General features: G+C 36.8%; 1 protein-coding gene across 3 annotated transcripts; it reads left to right on the top strand.

The window, feature by feature from the left end:
• The first annotated feature begins 661 nt into the window (after positions 1 to 661).
• On the top strand, positions 662 to 14,513 carry LOC101884351 (rho-associated protein kinase 2). 3 transcript variants are annotated; one of them, XR_015499641.1, is made up of 7 exons: positions 662 to 1,132; positions 5,097 to 5,345; positions 7,037 to 7,182; positions 7,270 to 7,408; positions 9,899 to 9,990; positions 10,857 to 10,936; positions 12,870 to 14,513. XR_015499641.1 is itself a non-coding variant. In XM_087268101.1 (6 exons), the coding sequence occupies exons 3-5, from the start codon at positions 7,101 to 7,103 to the stop codon at positions 9,984 to 9,986; spliced, it is 309 nt and encodes a 102-aa protein (XP_087124227.1). In that variant the 5' UTR covers positions 662 to 1,132; positions 5,097 to 5,345; positions 7,037 to 7,100; the 3' UTR covers positions 9,987 to 9,990; positions 12,870 to 14,513. The 3 variants fall into 3 exon arrangements, 2 of the variants coding, with proteins under 2 accessions (XP_087124227.1, XP_087124228.1); XM_087268101.1 differs by lacking the exon at positions 10,857 to 10,936; XM_087268102.1 differs by lacking the exons at positions 7,037 to 7,182; positions 10,857 to 10,936.
• Positions 14,514 to 15,613: the final 1,100 nt, after the last annotated feature.

Genomic DNA, 15,613 nt, shown 5'->3' with positions numbered 1-15,613 from the left:
TTGTTCCTTACACATACAAAACCTTTTTGAAGTTCTCCCATGCAGGCAATTGTGCTAAGACTGTGATCTATTCCCTGCAACATCAGGCCACAATCAGGTGTCCACAATCAGGTGGTTTGTCTTGGTCTGGCATCTCAGCTGAGACCTGTCCACTATGGGTGACCCTGCCAGTACTTGTGAAGTACCAGTGGTGAAGCTCTCAGTATCACTGATGCACAGAAGCCCTCACAGCACGTCAAGCTGCAAACCATGTGAGGGACCCTAACCTAACCTACCCTATACTAACCTATCACTGACCGACCAACACTCAGAGGAGTCCAGCAACTGACCAGCAACACTAAGAGACCGCTCAGAAAACCCTGCAAAGCGCATGTCAAAAACACAGAAAACTTTCCAAAACAACCTGACAACCAGAACCCAAGAGCCACATCAGCAACCATCAAAACATTCAGCAGAGTGATAAAAACTTTGAATGAAAAGAAAACTTAATGTAAAGACTTACTCTATAACTATATACAGTATGTACATACGTGCCCTTGATCTTTCATGGGACACTATGATGGCTCAGTGTCTGGGCTTCTTTCTTCGGGGTTCCTCCTCGGGTAGTGGCTCTCCACTGATGTCCACGTGGATTTGAGGAGCGCTGCTGCTTCCGCTGGACCTGCTCTCCGTGATCAAGACTCGTCCATCAGGCAGCTCGGTCTCCAGCAGCGTAGGCCGGTGGAGCTTCTCCCACAGCCGTTGCTTGATCCCCAGGCCTCGCTTGAAGCGGTAGCGGCTGCAGCCGGTCTCCACGACGGAGCGAAAGATGTGCTGATAGTCCTGCACGCTTCTGCCGTGGATGGAGAGCTGCTGCTCCTGCTGACACTCGTTCACTGAGGAAGACACTGATGCTGCTGCTGCTGCTGCTGCGGGACGGAGGACAGGGAGGGCCGCCGCGTTCATCAGGTGTCGCTTCTTCAGCGCTGGGTCAGAGATGCAGCTGTAGGTGTGATCTGACCTGACCGCCGCTGCGAGCTGCTCAACGGTAGAGACGCCCTGTAGCCAGAAGTGACTCGTGTGTGCGGGGAGAGCCCTGGTTCTTCTTGAGCGACGCTGCTCCATCAAGATGACCCAAGAACAACTTTCCAAAGTAGAGAAACTGATCAAACTTTTCAAAAGTTGTCGAGAGTTTGTTGCGAGACGATCGGGTCAGAACCAGCTGTGTATATTAAAGATCAACTCAAGTTGCTGTAGTGACAGAATGACGAGCCTCATTTAAATGTAAACAATATTTAATATCAGCAGTGAATTAATGAAATCAGCACGAACTCTGTGCTTTTATAATTGAGTTTTTATTAAATGCAGTAGCTAAATATCTAAATTATGATTATTCAATAAAATGCTGGTCTTATATTAATAAAAAAATTAAAAAATAAGCATAAATGGGCGTTTTTTATAGGACAAATGTTGACCACTGAAAATCGTCACAGGTTTCAGAAATCTGTTCATGTTAGTGAATATTACCATTGATTTTTGTTTGCTTTTGGGATGGTTTGCGTTTCATTAAAAAAAAAAAAACACTGAACTAATATTCTCGTTTCTATATTTCATAATTAACTAGGCCTATATCAGACCAACCGGGACTTTAGCAATGACATTGTTCTTTTGATGCTTTGTATACTTAAATTTTCACAATTTTCCTGCACTGACTGGGTGATTTAATATTTTTATAGTATTATTAAAATTATTAATCATAATAATGCTATAAGCAATACAATAAACCAAAATACATTCCAAAAAAATCTAAATCAAAAATATAAACCAGTATCAGATACAACGACAACTAGCATTAATAAGATTAAAAAAGCTAAATATACAACAGTTTATTTTGATTAGCTATTAGCTTATTAGGTCAGGGAAGTGCTAATCATTCATTCTGAGTGAAGGTTTTTATTTATTATTATTAAAATAGCTTTAAGAAACTTAAAACAACCATGCCAAATAAAAAAATGTAAATATGCGTGCCCTAAAACATATTGGTTTATTTGACTATGGCAATTTTATTTATTTACATTTTATTTAATGGTTTACTTTTAGGCTATCACAAAATATTAACCACTTTCATTGACCAATGTGCTCTCCAACAAATAAACAGAAAGGGAAACAGAAACTAAATAGTAAAAAAAGTATTTGAAAACATAAAAGTCTTTAATCTAGACCAAAAGATATTGTTGTACAGAGCTCGTCTTATTGACTGTGGTAAGGCTCATTTATACACATATATACTGTGTATAGAGGAAAATAGGATGCAATATTTCAAGTTTATTTAAAAAGCTGTGCATATCTTCAACATTAAATGAATATGAAATAAACTTTTTATAATAAAAACTGACTCCAGGATCATATCAATGTTTGAACTGTAGTTTACAGATTTGTATTTAAAATTGAATGGCAAAGCCACAAAACGAATAAAATAAACAAAAAATAGTGTGATGTGACAAATCTGATTAACAAACTAAAAATATATCATTAAAATAACAGAGAGGGAAAATTACAAACACAGGAAAAAAAATTTATGTTTTTTACTTCCCAGTCCCAGACGTTCCTGAAATGTCATAATCACATGTCCAAGTGTTTCTTTACAACAGTAGTATGAAAATCGCCCCTGGTGGTGATGTGATCAGGACTGTAGCTGGAGAGGCAGGAAGTCAGGCCCGGCGCTACGGGGGGGCAAAGGGAGGCATTGCCCCCTCAGAAAGAGTTTGAGCCCCAATGTGCCAACAATCCCAATTTTCATAAGGGATTGTTTACTCAAACTGAAAATTCTTTCTGTCATTAACTATTAACACTCCCGTCGTTCCAACCGTCAGAACACACATCTAAATATTTTAAAATATATGACATAGCAATTGAATTATGAAAATTGGTGAGATTAAAGCTAGTCCTATAGTCCAGAGATCCGGTCCCCGCGTCAGGTCTGGTGCGCCCGTAAATAGCCTTTAAAACGCGCACACGGCGATGGAGGCGCACTCAACTCACAAGGGAGAAAATGGGTGACATGATAGGAGCAGCTTAATTCATTACATGTTTTGGTTAACTAATTATTTAAACACAACTCTCTTGAGCTCTAAAAGGGAAAAAAACACATAAGAAATTTGCTGTTAAATTAATTTTAGCAGAGACGCAACTGCCAGTCATTTATTAGTTATTCGGGAAGATGTAGCCTAATAAAAATGTTTTAATAAAAATAAATAGTTTACTGCACAGTCCCACAGTAGGCTACACTATAAATAATATTTTAAATGTATTTATTAATATTATTATTAATATTATTGCGATTAAGCTAAAATTGACAAAACGCAGAACCCTTTGAAAGTTTGCTTTCATTTAGCTAAAAAGCGCACTTTTACAGTTGTGTAGAGAAACGTTCCATTATGCAGCAGCAGTCAAGGTATAACACATAATAAATGCCTTTTGGGTTTAAAGATGATCGGCCTGCGAAGTCAAGTTTGCAGTGTTATAAATGGAATAGGTATAGTGCTTAAGTGGATTTACCGCGGATCAACCGAGAAACCTCGTGCGCTGCAGGTAGGCAGAATGATAATCTTTTGAAAATATGTAATTTAGGCTGTACTGCTATCTATTGTGTATGTTTACAACAAATTCAGCAAAATCATTTTGTTAGAATAGTTTCAATTAGCATGTTGTACTGACCGCTGCATCATTGGAGTAAGCCAGATTTCCACAAATATTGCATTCTATAGGAAACTAAATCATTTAAAAGCAAGATATTTTCTGAGAAATATTCAGGTTGTACTCATTATGGGTATTGTATAAGCTATAGTATTATAAAATGCTAGTTTAAGTAATTAAATGTGAAATAAGTGATCAAATCAAGTTTGGAGGATGGTGACAAAGTATTAACGTTGTAAATGAAAATTAATTTAAAGAATGTCTGATTTTGGTCAGCAGAGGGCACTAAACTCTGGTCAATGTCATTTACTGTTAAGACACACCCTGTTGAAAAATTTAATTATTTGAAACCCATGACCTATTTTTGAACAAAATTAATTTATTTTTGGGGTTCCACTGTGATCCTAAAATAGAGCTTAATGTGAAATTCTACTTTGACATTTAATTTGGCATAATATATTCAGTATTACCCATTAAACGCAGCCTTGATACAATAATTTGTACTTTTAAAAAAACCCTGGTTTGGGATTAGGCATGGGCCGGTAAAAGATTAAAAATAATAATGTTAAATTACTAAAACTACTAGTAATTCACTTAAATAGCATAAAATAGTATAAATAGTCAAATGTAAACCTGACTGAGAAAATAGTCTTGACTGGCTGTTTTTGAACACTTGAATTTCACAGGATGCACCAGCCCATATTGTAGTCAGTTAGTTATGTACTCATGTAAATAAGGACGACAAAAACTACAGACCTGTTCATTAGACCTTGAAGCCTAATATTTCTGCTGCTGTAATGTTGATGTTAACTAACCAAAATAAAGAAAGTTAAACTTGATTTTAAGTATAACATCATTTAAATAACTTGTTGCTAGCTGTATTTTTATTAGTGCTGTCAAATGCTTAATCACATGAAAATTAAGTTTGTATTTAAATAATATATTTTCGTGGAGTGTATATATTTGAGAAACTATTCATTTATTTCTTCATATGAAATATTTATATCTACATCAAATTATAAATAAATAAATATAAAAATGATGTACATGTTATGAAGATGCAAATTTTAATTTTGGGTTTGATTAATTATGATTAATTGCTTGACACAACTGTTTTTGTGTATGTATATGTTCATACTTAAAATGTCATTTAATATTCCATTTATAATTTTTTAATATTTTAACTTTATTATTTACATTCTGTAATTGATCGCATTAAAAGTTCTTTAATAACAGTATTTAAATTATGAAATAAATATTTAAACGATTAAATAAAGTCTGTGTTTAATATCACATTACTTATTATTTAATTTAGCTGGGTTGCTGCAATTGAAATGAAGTATTGTTAAATTTCACTGCTATTGATTACTGAAATATATTGTGACTTCTCTGTTCACCACTCTATCTCTCTGTCCACATAGCTGTGCTGTGCTTTCCAACATGAAAAGTACCTTTATTTGGGGATGGAGTTCATGCCAGGTGGAGATCTGGTGAATCTGACCAGGAATGGGCTCAATTCTATACGGCAGAAGTGGTGCTGACACTTGACGCCATCCATTCTCTGGGCTTCATCCACAGAGACATCAAACCAGACAACATGCTGCTGGACCGCAATGGACACCTCAAACTTGCAGACTTTGGCACATGCATGAAGATGGACTCGGTGTGTGGTAAGTGCATTTGAAGTGTCTTTTAAGGGGGTGTGATACTAACAAAAATGTTTCTCTCCTTTTTTTGATAATCTCATTGAACAATATTTTGCTTAGTGTGCTTTTGTGCTGATACCTTGGCTAGTTTAGGCCTGACATGGATTAATAGATATGACCACTAGGTGACACCACTACTGCAGGTGACAGCAAGTCTCTTTCTCCTTTTCAAAAATACTAGGCTACTATCTAAATCGGTACTTCGTTTGAATTCTAAGTTGTGTCTTGACAGTAATAAAATGGAATAGTGGAAGTGAGAATGAAATTCAGGCTACTGCATTGACGTTGTTGTCACTGTCATGTTAACCTTTCGTCATCACGCCTCATAGGATAGTAAATGAATTAATTCCACACTTCAGTAATTGATAATTCTGGTACTTTTTGCCTCCTGATTCATTCAATCATTTTCCTTTAGCTTAGTCCCTTTATTCATCAGGGGTCGCCACAGCGGAATGAACTGCCAACTTAGCCAGCATATGTTTTACACAGCGGATGCCCTTCCAGCTGCAACCCAGTACTGGGAAACACCTATACACACTCCTTCAAACATACACTATGGCCAATTTGGTTTATTCAATTCACCTGTAATGCATGTCTTTGGACATGGGGGGAACAAGCAAACTCCACAGAGAAATTCCAACTGGCCCAGCCGGGGCTCGAACCAGCTACCTTGTTCCTGGCGACAGTGCTAACCACTGAGCCACAGTGTTGCCCCTGCATCCTAATTTCTACTACTAATTCGGATGTAAAAGGTCACATGCTGTTTTTCACAAACTTAATATTAGAGAAGTGTGGAGTTTAGAATTTATTCTGTTTTTATAAGTGATTCAATGAACATTTATTCAAACAATTTATTCAAAATGGCTGATTCATTTAGAAACGAAGCAATTAGTGACTGTCTTTGTTGATGATTTATTTAAAACAGATTGAAGTTCAAAACACACACACACACACACACACACACACACACACACACACACACACACACACACACACACACACACACACAAACTCTTCTCCTAAGATGCACATTTTCTGCTTCAGCTTTGTTTGGTATTTTCTGTTGATCTGTTGAACAGAACTCGCATTATTGTGTTTTAATGGATGTTCAGGAAAGCCTGCTTGTGTTAACTTGCTTGTATTATTTCACAAAACCTTACACATTTTATAAACAAAACCCCATAAAGGGATATTTTAACCCACCTATTTGTCATTGGGACTGCTTTCCAATAGTTTTAAATGCTTTTGGACGTGATTTTGTTTGTTTTTCTCAATTGAATGAAGCTCTCTGTAATGCCAGCCCACAATACAATTACAATTTTATTGAAAACGATAAATATCATACACTAGTAGTTGGTGTGTTTAGATGTACTATACATGACCGAGAATGAGAGAGTTTCTTTAAGATTTTGTAGTGTAGAGATTTACAATTATCACCTCACACATTGCAGCATCATTAACGTACGTTACAGAAAGCCTCCATTCGGTTATGACAGATGTTAGTGCTGCCATCTTGTGGCTAGATTATACAATGCAGTCCTTAAATTGAATGAATATAAATTGTGTAAATAATTTAAATTTTAAACATACTTGTATTTCAGCTACATTAACTCAGCCAGTAATGTTTATATCCATGTGTCTACATGTGTGTTTAGACTGGTATGGTACGCTGTGAACACTGCTGTTGGGACACCTGATTACATTTCTCCAGAGGTTTTAATGTCTCAAGGAGGGACTGGTTATTACGGTCGTGAGTGTGACTGGTGGCCTGTTGGTGTTTTCATTTATGAGCTTCTAGTGGGTGAGAAGTGTCAGCTTCATATGCATCTCTTGAAATTTTATTTCAGTGTTCTCATAATCAAATGTTTTCTTCTGTCGATCTGGGCAGGCGACACTCCATTTCATTCCGAGTCTCTGGTGGGCACATATGGAAAGATCATGGATCACAAAAACATCTTAACTTTCCCAGATGATATTGAAATGTCAAAGGATGGCAAAGACCTCATCTGTGCCTTTCTGAGTAGCAAGTGAGACTGAGAAAATGAAAGTTTGATTTGAGTTTTTTTTTTTTCTTGTAAAATTCAGACTCTTACTCGCTTAATATCCCCTTACTTGTTTGTTTTTAGAGGTTGGCTGGTAACATTAATTTTTTTATTAATTTGAATTTAACTTTACTGTAAAAAAGAGCTAATTTTCAGGACAATTTATTACACACATGATGAGATTTCTTTTGTAGTTTGGAGTTTATAACCTGGGTTTGACATTACCTTTTTTGATCACCAGCCACAGTGGCTAGGAGTTTTCCAACATTACTAGCCACTCGCCATTTTCACTAGCCACAATTTTAATGTTGGAAAAATATATTTTATATTGATAAATTTGAATTTGACATGCTAACTTTACTTAATTTATACTTTGTGTCCACATGCCTCCTTGTTCATTTAATATTTTTGTGTGTTGTTTATGACCTTGCTCAATGAGCATGAGTACAGGGGATGTGATTTTTATAGTGTCACTATGCAATTAATTTAGTTTTTTTTTTATAAATAGTTTATTTCACATGAGTTTCCAGGGCTCGACACTAAGGATTTGCAAAGTTTTTCTCTGGCTGCACCGAACTAATTATTACTTTTTTAATTATTACTAATTACTAGTTATTAGTAATTAATATTACTAATTATTAATTTTAAATAATGTGTAAAGCAAACAAAATATAGCTATACATACACTTTTTATACACAGTTGACACTTAAAAACAATATTCTCATGTATTCTCAAAGTGGCTAGTGGGAGTGGCTGTCTAACCCGCCACAGCTGAAATCTACCCGCATTTGTTAATGTGTTAATGTCAAGCCCTGTTTATAACGTATTTAATATAATCACAGGGTAGCTTAGATTTGTTATCGTTGTTATCATATGAAATTTTCCCTATTTTTCCCTATCGATGTACTTTTTTCCAAAATGACAATCTCAGGGAATATTTCATAAACACCAAATCATATATTTTTTAATTTAATTAAAGGAGAACATACAAGTCTATATTAATTTGATGCTTTTAAAAGCTCTTCATACAATAAGTCTTTCATAAAACTTTAATGTCCTACTGCTTTTACTAGACACACTAGCTTAATAAAACCTTACTTGTTTGTTTTTAGAGGTCGGCTGGTAGTGAAATTAATTTATTATTTTTTCTATTTGAAATTAGCTTCACTGTAAAAAAAAAAAAAGTAAATTTTCTTGACAATTTTTTACACATTTTGATCAGATTTCTTCTGTAGTTTATAACATATATAATGTAAACACAGAGTACCTAAGATTTGTTATTACTGAAAACAGTAAAGTTTTCTTGCCATAAATTACCAGGCACAGAAAAAAAGGAGATTAATTTAGCAGCTTCAGTGAGAAAAAGTAGCAGTTTTTGCTTAGTTTATTCTCAGCTAATGTGATGGAAAAACATATTTTGTCTCTGTAGCCAGAATATGATGATCCATTTCCCCAAACACAAATGTTGGCTATAAAAAAATGAATAATCTTTATTAAACCGTTCAAGATATTCAAAGATTTTTTTTTCTCATAATTTTGCAGCCCTGTATAATTGACACACAGTTTTGCACAACCCAGTGTTGTTGTTGACACTTTGTAGTGTTCTGATTGATTGAATTAGTAAATTATGTGTATATTTGACAAAATACAACAATGTTAATATAATCTAAGCCTGATTACTACACATACCTAAAATATAAATAAATAGTTTTATCAGTGAAAAAAAAAAGTTTTATCAGTGTTTATGAAATGTTCCCTATTTTTTTTAAAGGTTTAGGGTCAATAAGATTTTTTTTTTCATTAATGGTTTTAGAAAAATTCTAAAAATATACATATAATTCTGAATAGTAAAAATAATAATAATAATCACAAGAAATATTTCTTAAGCACCAAATCGCCAAAAAACTTACTAAGACATATCAACATTTTAATTGAATTAAATTAGATAAAATGTAAAGACAACATACAAGATGATCTTTATTTATGTTATGCCTTTAAAAGCTCTTTATAAATAAAGTCCCTAATAAAACATACATTTCATCTCCTACTGCTTTTACTATATCAGCTTCATGGACGTTCACCCTCCAGCCTGACAACTTCCATCTGAATTCCTCTTTTCTCCTTCCCTCTTTCTCCTCTCTCACATGCCCACATACAAGCATTTCTGATCAAACATACAGAGAGGGGCTTAATGATTTCTCTCAATGTTTTCATGTAAACACACACACACACACACACACTCCTCCCTTTGCATTCAGGCTGTTGGAATGTCCCACACGTGGTAGTCCAAACTGCTGCACCGCCTCAATGCAGATGAAGTAAAAGGAAGGGGGAGTGAACGGTCCTTATTTTTGGATGTCTCTCTGACTGCTCCACTCCTCCATGCTGTGCTGTTGGATGTTCTTGGTTTATGGTCATTTAACGGATTAGCGCTTCTCTGTTTGTTTTGCTGACCAGTGTTGTGCTATGTTCAGGGAGGTGAGGCTTGGCCGGACTGGAGTGGATGAAATAAAATGTCACCCCTTCTTCAAGAACGATCAGTGGACCTTCGACACCATATGAGACAGTAAGTCAGTGAGAGCTTGACTTTTTTTTTGTCGCTGCCTTTAGTTGTGGTGAAATGAGATGCATCATGTCGTTTATCTGTTTGTGCAGTCAGTACCTTTTATTTCTGAATCGTCTGGCATCGTACTTGAAGCCAAGTCATTTAGCCGAAGGCATAGTTGTCTTAGAACGAGTAGTTTGCTGATCAAATTCCACATTTTGATGAGGCAAAACACATCTTGGATGTTTTAATTACTATTTTAGGTGAAAAGCAAAATAATGAGATTTGTGTAAAATCTAAAGTTAACCAAGTCCAGCCCGCCATCTTGTCCTGCCTCTCAGTTCTCTTAAGCCTTGGGCCGGCTCTGTGAAGTGGCCTCTTTTGGGCTCATCATTGAAGACCGGACGAGCTGCAACATTTCGTTCTCCCAGGTTCTGGGAGAAGATGAGCATGTCATCGGTCTAGACTATGGTCAACTTGTGAAGTTACTCATACACCTCAGCTTATGGCATATTACCATTCAAATGAAACGTTTCCAGCAGAATATGACGCTCTAAAAAAACTCCATCAGCACTGGTAACTATGAAAAACACGACTGAACACTAATAGTATACTCAACACTTTACACTGACATTCGAAGGATCACCTGACGTTAAAGACTGAAGTAAGAACGCTGGAGGAACATCAAATTTTAACACGGAAGAGTTTTTTTTTCTCCCAAATTAGAGGTTTCCCAGGTTTGGATCAGGTGTGATGCCTGCTCATCTGACCTTTGACCTCGGCACTAAACTGCTGCTAGTTTTCTTTCAATGCCATGAGATTTCTGAATTCTACATGCAGGAACCGATGCATTCTTTTTTTTCTTTTTATTTCTTTAAACAAAACAGATATGGCAGACACGGCCAAACATCGAAACTTTGGAGGACGTCTAGGAAAAAAAGCACCATATCATCAAGGGGAATAAAAGGTTTGATCAAAGCGTGCATTTACACACATTCATTTAAATATGGACAAAACCAACATTGGGTTATTTTTGTTATTAGATTTAAAACACGTGGACCCTATTTGACCCAGTGTTCATATATACATATTTTTATGAATGAATATTTTCGCATATAAAAGATAATAAAAGACTGACTAGACAGATTAGATGGATCAATAGACAGATTGACACGTGTAGTCATTCGTTCTTGTGTATTTGATGACTAGCTTCCAGTAGTATCTGGCTGCAGACTTGCATGCAACCTGAGACACAATGCACTCAATGGAGCTAGTGAGGTCTCTGTGAGAGGCGGGGTTAGGGGTGCACACTCACTGACAGCCTAGATTTTAGCCTCGTTTTAACCAAGCCGTCTGTTAGACTTTTAACCCTTATGTATTGTTCAAGTGGCTGTTTTTGCCCCCAACGACCTCCATTATAGCTAAACTTGTTTTAATTGCAAAGCCATGACACCAGATAGTAACTCATTCTTTATTGTTGGTGGTTTCCCTGCTGGGATGAGATAAAACTAGTCATTTTTACTTTTGATCGTCAGTTGGTACCTTTAAACGCCCCAAAAAAAATGCTTGCTGGGATGGTACCACGAGGCTGTGCTCACTTCTGGACAGAGGGGGTGTAGACTTGCAGCTAGTGCCGGTAAGAGGTGCAGACGCTGAGGCTGTTCTGTATGCGAGTGTTGAGGTTTTGAAACATCACCTGACAACGTGTAGGTAGAGAGTAGCAGGTTCTGGGAGTAGATGAGCATGTCACCGGTGTAGACTTTGACCAACTTGGGAAGTCACTCACAAGACCTCAGCTTATGGGACATTACCATTAAAATGAAACGTTTCCAGCAGAATATGATGCTTTAAAAAAAAACTCCATCAGCACTGGTAACTATGAAAAACACGACTGAGCACTTATAGTATACTCAACACTTTACACTGACATTTGAAGGATCACCTGACATTAAAGACTGAAGTAAGAACGCTGAAAAAACATCCGATTTTAGCACAGAAGAGGTTTTCTTTTCCTAAATTAAATCAAAACTTCATAATATTGTGTTAATGAATTAATTAGTGTGTGTTGCACTGCTGGAGTGAAGGTTAACCAGTCCACACAGTTCATGCAGCTATAATCTTTATTATCTTTTACTAAGAAACTATGTACAATATTTACACGTTGGCTCCAGGTCTCTTGGATGAAGATCTCTCAGCGACGTGGTCTCTTCTGGTCGCCGCGCGTCTCTGGTGGAGATGGGGAGCGGGACCACCTTTATGAACCAAAATCGTTCTTTGTACCAGGCTGTAAACACCTTCTTTTCTGCTGTAAAGTTGGCCATTTTAACAGTGGGCTCAATAGAAATTTGCTCCATATGGAGCCAGGACTGCCAGAATTTCATTGAACTGCATTTTCAGTTACTTCTGTATTTGCTTCATGACGGAGAGCGGGAGGTTGCCGTTGTTTGGGCACAAGCTGTAATATTTACTTTTCTGATCTGGAAAGATTCTCATTTGCAAAGGTTTTTGTTTGCTTCCTGGACATCCCCAGCACAAATAATTAAATGATGAGTGGGGTGTTTTAAGCTGAAATGACACACACATTTTGGGGCAGCTAATATTTTTATTATGCTTGTAACATAACCCTTTATAACTGCAATGAAATGAAAGTAGTGTTAAATGTTTCTTCTGAATTAAAAGTAAAACTATCAGAAAGTAACAAACAAATGTAGGACAGGTGCTTTTTTATTCCTTTCGGTTGTTACTTAGTGGCGGCAAAGCTTGAAAGCAAATTTCCAGTCCATTTTAGATAAAATAAACTGAATTATTAAAGACAGCCAGAGAGATGACTTTCATTTTCATGGCATAAATGAATGTAACTCAGCCTCTTGACTTTTCAACTCTTGTTTATTTCTCAATAGCAAAAAAATGCCAAAAACAGACACCCAAAACCCTACGCATGCTGCGCGACACAGGGGCGTGAACCTGCAGGACCCAGACGCACAGTCCACTCGAAGCTGCTGTGGGAACTAAAGGCCTGTCAACACTCCATCATGGGAGACCACGACACCTTCTCCTCCCTAAAATCCCACCCTTCACCCTTTCACCTCCCAAGACGGATAAGGAAAGAGAAAGAAAGAGAAAGGAATACCAGGAAGAGCTCGAGGAAAACGCCTCACTCATGCCACAAAGAGATTTTTCAAGGAAGACTTCTGGTGGACGGGGCTGAAAGCGAACGGACGATGGATTCTGTCATGTCTGGCAGTAAATATGGATTCTGTATTACTTTCAAGTCAACAAGAATTTCCACCTCAGTTCATCCTCATTATGCAAGCACCATGTAGAGATAAAGGATTGGAAAAGAGATAAAGGAACACAGAATGGACTGAAGAGTTATTATTAACCAACAAACCTTCCCATTCTCAGCCCCTGGAAGGGTCCGTAATGCCCCTTTTAACATTCAGAAGTCTTCAAGCGAAATCTACACTGAGTATCCATATGGTCTGGGCTCTCCCATTTAATCTCAACTCTAACACTGGAAGAAAGTCAGCACCTTAAACTTAAACTAACCCTTCAGTTATTCATCTATGAGCCACATCTACTAAATTTCTAACACAAAGGAACACCGAAGCAGAACTTCATATGTTTTATTTCAGCTTTATTTATTACCTTTGTTTGAACTGGTCTCCCTTTGCGCAGCTCGTCATTCATCTATGACCCAAAAAGTATTGAAGAAAGTCAATGTTGTCTTCCCTATCCCATTTACTTCTCCCCACAGCATTGACCTCAAAGTTCAGTGTTGATGTTCACAAAACAACAGCGAGCTCTACGATGCCTTCTTAATCTTCTTTTAGCTTTGTGTAAACTACTGTTTGAGAGTCAACAAATTATTACATATATTTGCACCAATCAGACTGATCCAAAATCATTTTGCTTCACGATTAATTGCAAAATATCATTACACATTTAGTTGTCTGGATGCGGAAGTCACACAACACCAGTCTCAATATGTGTTATTAAAAAGCAACAAAAAATATTCAAGCACCCACTAATCAACAAAGTGAATGATTGAGCACTGGGATGGCAAATATTGTGGGAATGCAGATTTTTGCCCACAAAGCCCCTGAAAAAGTGGAAAAAAACAGAAGTGCCTACTCCGTTTTTTCCGTGTTCTTTGTTTTGGGCTTGATTGAGGTCGGCTGACCATCTTAAAAGTAGCGGTTTTGAGACGATCCCGAGGTATACGGGCAATAAGCTGTGAGAATAACTTGCGGAGCGTGCTAGTAAACAGAGGAGTCGTTTCAGTTTTGTTTTATGAATGCTGTTTGTTGATGTGTATTAAAAAGAATTTTATTTCAGATTGATTTTAGTCAGTAATTTAATGGGTTACCAATACATTTATATGGTCATTTAGGGAATGAATTAGGTATCATGATAAGGTGTCACACAGCTAGAAGTCATTTGTCATGTGTCTTCAGGTCCACCTTTTTTGTGGAATAAGATCTGATCTCGTTAACACCTCTGTCAATTTTAAATAAAGCTGTGCTGTTCTGCTATGAATGAAACGTGGCTTTGGTTTCTGTGACTTTTTCAATAGCCTAGATCTAAACCACAGACTACTGTCATTTATGAGACAACAGCATTGTTCACCTCCACCCGCGTGAAGTAATATTTACCTCTGAAAACACAAGCCATAACCACACCAAACTAAATGCAAGTTGCAAACAGCAATTCACAGGGTTTACTTCACATTGGGGTTCATGTTTAAAACACTTTCAGACATTTAAACAAAAATAAATGTCAATTAATATTTAGCAATCTTTAATTAATAATAAGCAATATCTGTGATTGTTAGAGATTTGTACAGCACAGAATTTTTTTTAATGACAAATAATTAAAGCAGTTCGGATGTAGTGTTGTTTGAAAGAGGACATCTAATATATAATAAAAATTATGTATTAATTATTTTATTTATACATTGAACATCATATGAGGTATTAAAGCGCCCCCTAGTGCCGATTTCTTCCAAATTTAACAACAATTAATATTTTAACTACTGTGATGGTTAGGATTGGGGTGGGGGTAGGCATTACAAAATGCAATGTATTGGGTAATTTAATAGATAGCATAAATAATACTCGGTACAACTACAGTGCTGTGACGGTTGGGTTTAGGGTTGAGGTGGGTGTAGATGTTAATAAAATACAATAAATGGGAAATTTAATAAATAATACAAATAATTCTTGTTAACTTTCAGCCATATCCAATCTAGCAACAACAACCCTTTAGGGCATGAGGTGTCCAAACAAACCCAGTCCAAGAGGACCACCTATGTAAGCCTACACCTGTCTAGAGTGGACACCTTAAACCCTAATAACGCTCTGGTAAGCCTAATAACGCTTTAATTAGTCGGTTTAAGTGTGTTAACGTAGGATAGGAGCTAAAATTTCATCTTTCGGATGAGACGTTAAACCGAGGTCCCGACTCTCTGTGGTCGTTAAAAATTCCAGGATGTCCTTCGAAAAGAGTAGGGGTTCAAGCCCGGCATCCTGGCCAAATCTGCCCACTGGCCTCTGTCAATCATGGCCTCCTAACCATCTCCATATTCAATTGGCTTCATCACTGTCTCCTCTCCACCAATCAGCTGGTGTGCGGTCTGGTGCAA

Source organism: Danio rerio, chromosome 9, assembly GCF_052040795.2.
Source record: "Danio rerio strain M-AB ecotype USA chromosome 9, GRCz13ab, whole genome shotgun sequence".
In the NCBI taxonomy this organism is placed as follows: domain Eukaryota; kingdom Metazoa; phylum Chordata; class Actinopteri; order Cypriniformes; family Danionidae; genus Danio; species Danio rerio.
Note: the sequence above shows the minus strand (reverse complement) of the source record. Positions and strands in the feature narration are given on the sequence as shown.

Excerpts from the sequence above, each read along its gene's own strand:
- LOC101884351 (XM_087268101.1), top strand. The coding sequence starts at position 7,101 with ATGTCTCAAGGAGGGACTGGTTATTACGGTCGTGAGTGTGACTGGTGG. Across the intron at positions 7,183-7,269 it reads CATTTATGAGCTTCTAGTGG|GCGACACTCCATTTCATTCC; the intron begins GTGAGAAGTGTC and ends CGATCTGGGCAG. Across the intron at positions 7,409-9,898 it reads TGTGCCTTTCTGAGTAGCAA|GGAGGTGAGGCTTGGCCGGA; the intron begins GTGAGACTGAGA and ends TGCTATGTTCAG.